The sequence below is a fragment of the Equus przewalskii genome, chromosome 13 (assembly GCF_037783145.1).
Source record: "Equus przewalskii isolate Varuska chromosome 13, EquPr2, whole genome shotgun sequence".
Lineage (NCBI taxonomy): Eukaryota > Metazoa > Chordata > Mammalia > Perissodactyla > Equidae > Equus > Equus przewalskii.
This window is the reverse complement of record NC_091843.1, coordinates 42,238,031-42,250,179: the sequence shown is the minus strand read 5'-3', so window position 1 is coordinate 42,250,179 and position 12,149 is coordinate 42,238,031. Positions and strand designations below refer to the sequence as shown.

General features: G+C 43.1%; 1 protein-coding gene and 1 long non-coding RNA gene across 12 annotated transcripts in view; one reads left to right on the top strand and one right to left on the bottom strand.

Moving 5' to 3' along the window:
- LOC103563274 (uncharacterized) overlaps positions 1–12,149 on the bottom strand; it is a 17,995-nt gene extending 5,846 nt beyond the window's left edge. The window contains exons 1-2 of one of the 2 annotated variants that reach the window (XR_547851.2): positions 11,792–12,149; positions 4,870–4,974 (exon numbers count right to left, since the gene is read on the bottom strand). This is a non-coding gene — a long non-coding RNA (uncharacterized lncRNA). Of the gene's footprint in view, positions 1–4,869; positions 4,975–11,781 lie in introns of both variants that reach the window. The other variant, XR_547849.2, reaches the window with a different exon arrangement.
- Positions 10,063–12,149, top strand: part of LOC103563240 (5E5 antigen-like) — a 61,242-nt gene continuing 59,155 nt past the window's right edge. For all 10 annotated transcript variants that reach the window (XR_011525611.1, XR_011525609.1, XR_011525610.1 and 7 more), the window contains exon 1: positions 10,063–11,389. Coding sequence is in view for 7 of the 10 variants with exons in the window: in XM_070571113.1 (XP_070427214.1) it covers positions 10,818–11,389 (572 nt within the window). In the remaining 3 variants the exon portion in view is untranslated. The remainder of the gene's footprint in view (positions 11,390–12,149) is intronic.

Sequence of the window (12,149 nt, the reverse complement as noted above, 5' to 3'; positions counted from 1 at the left end):
GCAGTGACCCATATACAAAATAGAGGAAGACTGGCATAGAGGTTAGCTCAGGGAGAATCTTCCTCAGGGAAAAAACAAAACAAAACAAAACCTCCCAACAAAGAGAAACCCAAAAGGTGAATTCTATCAAAAATGTAAAGAAGAATTAACAATCCTTCTCAAATTCTTCCCAAAAAAGAACAGCAGAAAGTACTTCCTAACTCATTCTATCAGGCCAGCATTACCCTATGTCAGCATAATCCAGACAAAGACATCAAAAGAAAAGGAAACTATAGATCAATATCTCTTATGAAAATAGATGCAAAATACTCAACAAAATAGTAACAAACCAAATCCAGCAGCATATTAAAAGGGTTATATATCATGACCAAGTAAGATTTATCCCAAGAATACAAGGGTAGCTCAATGTACAAACATTAATCAATGTAATATTCATTAATAGAATGAATGTTTTAAAAAAGGATCATATCAATTGATGTAGAAAATCATTTGACAATACCCAACACCATTTCATGATAAAAAACCCTCAACAAGCTAGACATAGAAGGGAACTTCCTCAACATGATAAATGGCATCTATGAAAACCCCACAGCTAACATTATACTCAATGGTGAAACTGAAAGCTCGCCCCCTAAGATCAACAAAGATATTCATCTCACCACTTATATTTAACATTGTATTGGAAGTTCTAGCCATAGTAATTAGGCAAGAAAAAGAAATAAAAGCTATTCAAATTGATAAGAAGTAAAGCTACAGTAATCAAAACAGGTGGTACTGGGGTCAGCCTGGTGACGTAGTGGTTAAGTTCACATGCTCCACTTCGGTGGCCTGGGATTTGCAGGTTCTGGTGCCTGGCCTGGGTGCAGACCTAGCACTGCTCGTCAAGCCATGCTTTGGCAGCATCCCACAAAAAATAGAGGAAGAATGGCATAGATGTTAGCTTAGCAACAATCTTCCTCAAGCAAAAAGAGGAAGATTGGCAACAGATGTTAGCTCAGGACCAATCTTCCTCACACACACACACAAAAACAGGTGGTACTGGCAGAAAGACAGACATATAGACCAATAAAATAGAATAGAGAGCCCAGAAATAAACCTTCACACATATGGTCAAATGACTTCAAAAAGGTTCCAAGACCATTCAAGGGGGAAAGACTAGTCTTTTCATCAGTGGTGCTTGGAAAAGTGGATATCTACATCCAGAAGAATAAAGTTAGACACTTACCTTACACCGTATGCAAAAATTCATTCATAATGTATCAAAGACCTAAACATAAGAGCTAAAACCCTAAGACTTTTTAGAAGAAAACATAGGAGGAAAGCTTCATGACATGGAATTTAGCAATGATTTCTTGGATATGACACCAAAAACACAGGCAACAAAAGAAAAAAAATGGATAAATTGGACTTCATCAAGATTTAAAACTTTTGTTACATGTCAGTTATATCTCGATAAAACTGGGGGAAATATTAAAAACTTTTGCACATCAAAGGACACTATCCTTTGTGAAAAGGCAGCCCACAGAATGGGAGAAAATGTTTGCAAATCATATATCTATAAGGGGTTAATATCCAAACTATATAAAGAACTCCTACAACTCAACAATAAAAAAATATTTTTTTTAATGGGCAAAGGACTTGAGTAGACATTTTTCCAAAGAAGACATACAAATGGCCAATAAGCACATGAAAAGATGCTTAACATCACTAATCGTTAGGGAAATGTGAATCAAAACCACAATACGATACCACTTCACAGCAATTAGAATGGCTGTTATTAAAAACAAAAACAGAACATAACAGGTATTGGTAAAGAAACTTGCAGAGAAATCGGAACTCTTGTGCATTGCTGGTGGGAACCTAATGATGTAGCTGCTGTGGAAAACAGTATGGTGGTTCCTCGAAAAATTCTAAGCATAGGGGCCAGCCCGGTGGTGCAGCAGTTAAGTTCACAAGTTCCACTTTGGTAGCCTGGGTTTCGCCAGTTCGGATCCCAGGTGCAGACCTACACACCACTTGTCAAGCCATGCTGTGGCAGGCATCCCACATGTAAAGTAGAGATGTTAGCTCAGGGCCAGTCTTCCTCAGCAAAAAGAGGAGGATTGGCAACAGATGTTAGCTCAGGGCTAATCTTCCTCAAAAAAAAAAAAAGAAAAGAAAAAGAAAAAAGAATTCTAAGCATAGAATTACCATATGATTCAGCAATTCCACTTCTAGATATATATTCAAACAAATTGAAAGCAGGAACTAGAACAGATATTTGTACACCTATGTTCATAGCAACATTATTTACAATAGTCAAAAGGTGGAAACAACCCAAGTGTCCATCAACAGATGAGTGGATAAACAAGCTCTAATATGCATACAATGGAATACTATTCAGCCTTAAAAAGGAATGAAACTCTGATACATGCTACAACATGGATAAAAACATTATGAATCTTGAAAACATTATGCTAAGTAAAATGAGACAGACACAAAAGTACAAATATTGTGTGGTTTCATTTATCTTAGGTACCTAGAATAGTAAAATTAGCAAGAGACAGAAAGTAGAATAATGGTTACCAGGGGTTGGGGGAAGAGGTAATGGGAGTTACTGTTTAATGGGTACAGAGTTTCAGTTTGAGAGGATGAAAAAGTTCTGGAGATGGATGTTGGTGTTGACTGCATAACAATTTGAATGTACTTAATGGCTGGATTGTACACCTAGAAACGGTTAAAATGGCAAGTTTTGTGTTATGTATATTACACAATAATTAATTTTTTAAAAGAATTGTTCAAGTATAATGGCAATAAACATTCTTAAATATTAAATTCAAGCAATAATTTTTGAAAGATGCTATTTAAAAATAAAATCCAGCCAATTAATAAAGCAGTTTGCAACCCATATAACGAAGAGCTAATTCAATATAAAAAGATCTCCTACAAATAAACATGAAAAAATCAACCTCAATAGAAAATTGAGCAAGAGATATAAACAATACACAGAAATTGAGTACAGATGACTTTTAAACATATGACAAGATTCTGTACCTCATTCTTAATAAGAGAGATACAAATGAAAATTATATTGAGGTATCATTTTTCACCTATTCTTCTTTCTTTATAAATGCAAAGAAAAATGTATCTAACAATATTTTCCTAATATTAATAGTAATAACTTTTGGATGGTAAGATTTGGGGGAGTTTTTAAAGCATTCGTTGTTGTGCTTTTTATAGTGTTTGTATTCCTCATAGTGAGCATGTATGATTTTGAAGTGGTTTTTAGTTAAAAAATAAAACAACGTAAATATGCAAGATGAGAACAAGGATGAATTATTTTCTTCCATGTACTTCACAGTATTTTTTAAAACTTCTTCAACCTCCTCCCAAACTTTCACATATTTTTAATGCATTTCAACTCCTGATATGACGTACTTCCAGTTTTATATTTCTCCTTGACACTCCTGCCTCCATCCACACATTGTCCTCCCCCATCATGATGATCCCAACAATTACCCCTTTGATTATCCCAATTCTACCCATGTTCAAGGTTCACCTCAAGTACATCCTCCTCCTGAGAAACACTACAGCTTATTGGCTAAGTGCCCAGACCCAGAACAGAAAGATTATGTGGTCCAAAAGTAGGCTTCTCCGCTTACTGGCTCTATAACTTTGAGCAAATCGCTTAACCTTTCTAGGACTCAGTTTCCTCATCTGTAAAAGAGATGAATTATCTCAGTGGGTTTTTGTAAGGATTAAATGAGATCATGCAAGTAAAGTGCTTAGCAGTACTAAATTTGTGTTGACAGTAATAATATTGGCATTCCTCCTGACATCCCTGATTTAATTATTGACTCTACAAATAATTAGTCCTTATCGTATTCTGGTTGGTTTCACAAGGGAACTTATGACTACTTTTGGGGAAAATGACAGGTCTTCCCTCCTTAAGGTACTTAAATAATACATTCACTTTACATTTGATAGTTTTTAAAAAATTTAACAAACAGCTTTACGCATTCGTTCCTAGTGAGAGACACAGCCCTCAGGAAAACACATTTCATGATGCCCACACCTACTTCTCTCTCTTTTAGTCCAAGTAGCCTAATGTACCTAGGCTTCCTGAAAACATGGTAATGAAGCTGTGAACTCCCCTGCTGTCAGCCTCCACACTTCACTGTGAGACGGGTACCGGCTGTCCGGGGTCTGCGATTAGTGAAGGAAACGTTTGAACTATGAGAGAGCTCAGTGTTCAAATACTCACGCAGGAGTCATGATTTGTGTTTAAGCCTGCTTGAGTAGGATGAACCGGTGTTGGACCCGAACAGCTCTGCCCTCTCACAGGTGACTCACTCAGGCTGCTGGTGACTACAGTCTCCATGACAGCGTCATCCCAGGCCACCCAGCTCTCCAAGGGCACGTTGCTCAGGGAGACAGACGTCAGAGCGAGAGTACCTTTTGGAGTGCTAGCTTCTTTTTCCCGCAGAAAGGCAGGGGTTTCCATTTGTGTTGCCAAATATGTAAGTCTTTTCCTGCAGGAACACTTTAAAAGACTACTCCTTTTTGCCAGAAAACCAGGGCTCCCTACAGCAAAATTATTTACCTTTGATTGTTTAGGAACAATTGCTCACTCCCTTTCTATTTTTGACTTCGCTTCCTCCTCAAGAAAGTTAAAGGATATTTTTGCTATTGGTAGGTCATATTTTTCTAGAGGCAAGCTGTTCTAGTATTGATTTCTAAACTGAGGTTAGGAGATTATCTGTGGAACAAGCACATTTTTACACAGAAGGCCAGACACAAGGTCACACAGAGGACAGAGTTGATAGTTTAGCAGCAAAGTACAAACATATCTTCTGAGTGGGAAAGTGGATATGGAGTTTCCCTGCTCACCTGACACCTCACTCGACACGTGCAGATCGAAGCCCTCCAAAACTTGGTCCTTTTCCAAGACTCTGCAGCTCAGGGAAAGGCATCATGATGTTGGTCCAGGTCCTCCTAGAAAAGATGCCAAGATGGAATTAAACATGCAAGAGTTTATTGGGGAAAACGCTCATGAAGGGTAAAGAGGAGAGAGAGTGGGAGTAGGCAGAGAGAGACTCAGACCGTGATGCAGGTCTGTCCCCTGTGAAAGGGGAGAGGGAAGGAAGGAGGATTAGGGAGGAAGAGCCTCAGACTTCAGAGCACTCTGAGAAAGTGTTGGCCACACTGATGGGAAGCCCTGTTGGAGGAGTCCCACCTTGGGGCGAAATGGCCTGGATCTGGTACCCACACTGTGCTCATTCTTTGGCTGGGAGCCGCCAGAGAGTATGTGGCCTTGTGTGAACACTGCAGCAGATCTGAAGGTGTGGCAGCTGGAGGCTGTCAGCTATGTTCTTTGTAGAAGGTTCTCTTGAGGGGAAATCTGAGTACCTACATGGCTGCCACAATCATTTATTCAATTATGCAGCCTTGGAGTCATGCTTGATATTTCCTTCTCCCTTATCTCTAAGAACCAACCCATTGCCAAGTTCCTGACCATTTTACCTCCTAAATATCTCACCTCCATCCATCTCTCTATATCTTCTCCACCACTACCACCATCATCTTGCTCCCAACTGGTGATATCTTTCAATCTATTTGCCACATAGCAGACAGAGCAGTCTTTCAAATCTGACTTTTCACAAGTCAGATGATATGATTCCCTACATAAACAACGTCAGTGCTCATTGGATAGAGACTTAAGTCCTTAGCATGACCTTCAAGGCCCTACCTGTTATAGCTTTTGCCTTACTCTCCAGTCTCTTGTGAACTTGGGTTCGTCCTACTCTCTCTACTCCATTGACCCTTTGGGCATCAGATAGTTCAAATGGTTCAAAGCCAGCCTGCTTCCAGTTCCCCAAATGCTCTAAGTTCTTTCCTGCCTCAAGACCTTTGCACATGCTGTTCCCTCCACCAATTAGGTCTTCTCCAACTCCATGCCCCTTTACCCAGTTAACTAATCCTCATTCCTTAGCTCCCAATTCAAACATCACTTCTTCAGGGAAGCCTTCTCTGACCCCCAGACAAGTTCAAATCCTTTGTTATTCCCTCTCATAGAATCAAATTTTCTTTGTAGCATTTAGGATGGTATTCTGTATTTGACTGATTATCTGGTTGTCTGACTGTCTCACCAAAGTGTGATTCCTGAGGGCAGATACCAAGTCTAATTTTCTCATTTATTGAATCCCCAGCATTAGCAGAGTGGCTGCATTTTTGTAGTCACCACAAAACATTTGCTGAATGAATGAATGAAGTATCTAAAAGGGTTATTTGATTTTTTTTTCCTTTTTGTTTGAATCACACAGCAAGTGTTTTCTAACCAGTGAATTCTATGTTTCTCTGTATTTATATTGTTCTCCAGCTGTGCTGCATGCTCTGCCCCACCCCACGCCCACACTCTGCCAGTGGTAAAGTCTTTGAGGGCTGGCCTTGGACTCGGATTTTGGGTCTTCATTGAAGAGCACTGCAGGCCTGGATAAAGTGCTTGTTGCAGAACTTGCTATTGCACAAGATTTTATCCTAGAGTTAGAGGGTCAAGGAGGGTAGGAAGGAAGAGCAAGCGAGTTTCCTCAAAGAGTTGGGATACAAAATTAGTCTTTGAAAGTTAAATTATAAATCAAGGGGCCGGCCAGGTGGCGCAGCGGTTAAGTGCGCATGTTCTACTTCTCGGCGGCCTGGGGTTTGCCGGTTTGGATCCTGGGTGTGGACATGGCACCGCTTGGCACACCACGCTGTGGTAGGCATCCCACATATAAAGTGGAGAAGGATGGGCATGGATGTTAGCTCAGGGCCAGTCTTCCTTGGAAAAAAGAAGATTGGCAGCAGTTAGCTCAGCACTAAACGTCCTCCAAAAAAATAAATAAATAAATCAAGCACATCAGAGCAAAGATATAAAAAATGCCTCCCTTAAGAGAAATAAGGATTCCAGGACCTGGAAAGCCTAACAGTACTGTTACTCAGTAAGGCCTTGCTCTATCTAAAAAAGAAATGTGTCCATCGAGGAGACGCAGCCAGAGCAGCATAATAAATAGCACCTCAGCAACTCAGATGGACGGTCCACCAGCCACCCTCCCAAAGAGAAGAGCCATAGGCCAGCAGGAATGAGTGATCAGTCCTCCCAGCAGGTTATGTGACCTTTGGTGTGGAGAAAGACACACCATGATGCCCATGATGCCCAAAGCTGATACCACTAAACATTTAAGTCAGGCAATTCACTCTTCTGATTCCGATTTCAAGCTCACCAAGCCACCTTCTGACAATTAGGCTCCAAACTGCACAGTTACAAGAAGAGAGTTCACTCTCCAGGCAACCTCTGGTCTTCCTGACAGTTTGGCTTGTAACGGGAATGGTTAAGCTCTAGGTTTTGGAACCAGATGGCCTTTATTTGAACCCTGACTCTACCACTCACATACATACTAACTGTGTGACCTTGGGGATTATTCCTCACCTTTTTTCCCCCAAGTGAAAAGAAGATCACAATACACTACATCATCATAGGGAGAATTAAATGAAGCAATGTATGTAATGCGCTTAGCATAGAGTCTAGCAAATAGTTAATGAAATAAGTTGGCATTCTGATTTTACACAACACTGATTTTTAATCAACACTAAAACACTGAAAAGATGAAATTTTTTACCCCACAAGGTCAAGAACCAAATGTGGACCTGGAGAAATCATCAAGATGATAGACTCCAGGCTAGCCTTCACCCCCTGGCACCTCTCTGCTCACATGTGTGACATCTGTAAAAGGTAACCAGGATTTGGCTTTATCTTCTTGGGTCTCTACCTCTCTTTTCCTGACCCTCATCTCCCAGACATACTTTTTTTTTTTTTTTTGATTTTTTTTATTGAGTTATTGATAGGTTACAATCTTGTGAAATTTCAGTTGTACATTAATGTTTGTCAGTCATGTTGTAGGTGCACCATTTCACCCTTTGTGCCCACCCCCCACCCCATCTTTCCCCTGGTATCCACTAAACTGTTCTTAGTCCATAATTTTAAATTCCTTATATGAGTGGAGTCATACACAGATTGTCCTTCTCTCGCTGGCGTATTTCACTTAACATAATTCTCTCAAGGTCCATCCATGTTGTTGCAAATGGAATGATTTTGTTCTGTTTTGCAGCTGAGTAGTATTCCATTGTATATATGTACCACATCTTCTTTATCCATTCGTCTGTTGCTGGACACTTAGGTTGTTTCCACGTCTTGGCTATTGTAAACAGTGCTGCAATAAACATTGGGGTGCATAGGACTTTTGGGATTGCTGACTTCAAGCTCTTTGGATAAATACCCAGTAGTGGGATGGCTGGATCGTATGGTAGTTCTATTTTTAATTTTTTGAGGAATCTCCATACTGTTTTCCATAGTGGCTGCACCAGTTTGCATTCCCACCAGCAGTGTATGAGGGTTCCTTTTTCTCCGCAACCTCTCCAACATTTGTTGCTATTAGTTTTAGATATTTTTGTCATTCTAACGGGTGTAAGGTGATATCTTAGTGTAGTTTTGATTTGCATTTCCCTGATGATCAGCGATGATGAGCATCTTTTCATGTGCCTATTGGCCATCCGTATATCTTCTTTGGAGAAATGTCTGTTCATGTCTCCAGCCCATTTTTTGATTGGGTTGTTTGATGTTTTGTTGTTGAGTTGTGAGAGTTCTTTATATATTATGGATATTAAGCCTTTGTCAGATATATGATTTGCAAATATTTTTTCCCAGTTAGTGGGTTGTTTTTTTGTTTTAATCCTGTTTTCATTTGCCTTGAAGAAGCTCTTTAATCTGATGAAGTCCCATTTGTTTATTCTTTCTATTGTTTACCTTCTCTGAGAAGGCATGGTGTCCGAAAAGATCCTTTTAATACTGATGTCAAAGAGTGTACTGCCTACGTTTTCTTCTAGAAGCATTATGGTTTCAGGTCTCAGCTTTAGGTCTTTGATCCATTTTGAGTTTATTTTGGTGAATGGTGAGAAAGAATGGTCAATTTTCATTCTTTTACATGTGGCTTTCCAGTTTTCCCAGCACCATTTGTTGAAAAGACTTTCTTTTCTCCATTGTATGCCCTCAGCTCCTTTGTCAAAGATAAGCTGTCCATAGATGTGTGGCTTTTATTTCTGGGCTTTCAATTCTGTTCCATTGATCTGTGCACCTGCTTTTGTACCAGTACCATGCTGTTTTGATTACTGTAGCTTTGTAGTATGTTTTGAAGTCAGGGATTGTGATGCCTCCCGTTTTGTTCTTTTTTTCTCAGGATTGCTTTAGAAATTCGGGGTCTTTTGTTGCCCCATATGAATTTTAGGATTCTTTGTTCTAATTCTGTAAAGAATGTCATTGGGATTCTGATTGGGATGGCGTTGAATCTGTAGATTGCTTTAGGTAGAACGGACATTTTAACTATGTTTATTCTTCCAATCCATGCACATGGAATGTCTTTCCATCTCCTTATGTCATCATCCAATTCTCTCACAAAGGCCTTGTAATTTTCATTATATAGGTCCTTCACTTCTTTGGTTAAATTTACCCCAAGGTATTTTATTCTTTTTGTTGCGATTGTGAATGGTATTGTATTCTTGAGTTCTTTTTCTGTTGGTTCATTACTGGAGTATAGAAATGCTACTGATTTATGCAAATTGATTTTATACCCTGCAACTTTGCTGTAGTTGTTGATTACTTCTAACAGTTTTCCAATGGATTCTTCGGGGTTTTCTATATATAAGATCATGTCATCTCCCAGACATACTTTTTATGTAGAAGCCAATATAGCTCTACGTTGCTCTCATGGAGTCAAGAATTATTGTCCTGTGACAAGGAAGAGGTTCCAAGGCTTGCCTTGACTTTTTCTCTTTTTCCTTCATACTACAGACCAAAAGCATCATCTCCTGCAGGGGAAACATGGGCTGTTCTTCTTCTATCATCATTTGGCCTGCCCCACTTCCCCACCTGCTCTCAAGGGAAATACTGCAAAGACACATAGAAAGCCACAACATTAGTCATAGATCAAGGCCTTTATCATACAAGGAGTGTCCCCAAATCACAAACAGGCAAACCAAAGTGACTCTGGCAAATTATGCAGTTTATTTTGTTTTTCTGTGCCAGTTATCAGACTGCTCTATGATGAAAATGAACAAACACAGGGCAAATTCTGTCTGGGGTATGGAGTCTTGCCAATGTTTTCCAAGTAGAAACCCTTACAAATTCAGATCTCCGGGGCCCAGGCTGGACAGAGCTGTAAGCCCTTCCATCAAACTTTGATTGTAGCAGTGCTCTTCTCTAACAACAACTCGGTCCAGTGGCATAATTATAGAGGGTAATTGTCAGGCTTAAGTGTGAGGTGCCTTCCAAAAAGACAGCAGTGTCCCCTCAGTCCTTCTATGTCCAAACTTTGAAGACTATCCTAGTCACAGAGCCCTCCAGTTTTCTCAGCTGACCATGAGAGAATGTCTATCAAGCATCCAGAAAAACAATGACTTGGTCACTGCTCTCAAAGAACCTACCTAGAGCCTAAGAGAAAATACTAAGTATTTTCTCCCTTCTATTATTTCACTTAATTACAGCAACTCTGAGGTAGGCATGGTTATTAGCTCCATCCTACAGGGGAATAAACTAAGCCTGAGGGAGTAAATATTTTGCCCGAAATCACACAGCCAATAGGTGAGAGAGCCAGAGCTTGAACCCCGGAATCTCCAAGTCCTTGGGTATTGATGGGCACCCTTTAGACCAGGGAGTCCATCCTTAAGCTTGCTGTTCCAGTTTTTTAATCAAATGAAGGGTCCCCCATTTCACCGACTTCACTGACTTTCGATTTCTCTGCTGACCCAGGATGAAGGGTTTGGGACCTCACGGTCAGGACCAGGCTGTTAGAAGTGATGGTGCCACCAGCTGGGCTTGGGAGACAGGCCGACCCATGGGGTCTGCCAGCAAAACCTATACCGGTTCGCTCAGCGCCCGCGACTGGGACCCCTCCGAGGCCGCCCCAGCCAGCACCCGCCTCCGCCGGCCAGAAATCCCGACACGCCGCCAGCACAGGCCCGGGGCCGCCGACAGCCACGAGGCCCGGGCCGGCGCGGGCTGCAGGGCAGACGGGGGAGGCGGCCCGCGGGGCCGGGCGAGGGGGCGCGGGGGGCCCGTCCGCTGGCGGCCGCGCGCAGACCCCGGCCCAGGCCCGCGCCCCGCGTTCGCCGCGCGCTCGCGGCCGGGCCCGCCTCTCGGCCGTTTTCGCTTTCGCTTTCCTGCCGCTCTCGATGAGGAAAATGAAAGTGGCCGTGGCCAGCACCGGGAAGCCGCCGGCTGGGCGAGGGGCGCAGAGCGCGGCGGCGGCCGGCCCGGAGCCGCGGAGCCGAGCAGCCGGGGAGCCGGGAGCCGGGAGCAGGGCCGCAGCCCGCGCCCGGCGGGGTAGGTAAACGCCGGCCGCCTCGCGGGCTCCTCCTTGCGGAACGGGCGGGCGGGACGCCAGGCGGCCATTGGACGCTGGCCGCCCGGCCGGGGTTCCAGCGCGGGGCTGGGAGGGCCTCGGCGCGGCGCCCCTGGGGCTTGTGTTGCTCTGAAGCTGCAGGCCCGGCTGAAGACCTGGGGGAGGTCAGACACAAGTGCCAAGGATCTGGCAGCTTGAGGTCGAGGTGGGACCGTGGCAAGTCAGGCCACCGCTCCCAGCACACGTCTCCTTTAGGTAGAACATCGACTCCCCCCTAGCCCGTGTTTCGGTAAACATCAAAGTGGGGGGATGTATGTAAAATGCCTAGCAGAGGGCCTCGCCTGAGCTCAGCAGGGAGCAGCTCGGGACTTACCCCTCCTTACCGATCAGACTCTCCTTCCCCACTCAGCACCGTCGCTCGTGTAGTGTGACTTTCTAACGTTTTCAGATCTGGTGCGCCTGGGCGCAACTGGCTGCCTCCCAAGCGTCTGGCAGCTCTCCTCGGTGGTCGTAGGCATGGAGAGCAGCTAGGCCAGGATGCCGCTCCCTCCCCACCGCCCTGCTCTTGTGAAGACAGGAGCTCACTCTGCAGGAGCCCCAGCCCCCAGGCTGGCACAAATGGTCAGGGATGGGTGCACTCAGGGACCAAGTCCTTCCCAGACCAGGAAACTTTCTGTCCCCTGCGTCCTACAGCAGAAGAGTGAAAGATGAGTGCCCTGGTCTTTGCCCTTGGTCAAGTAT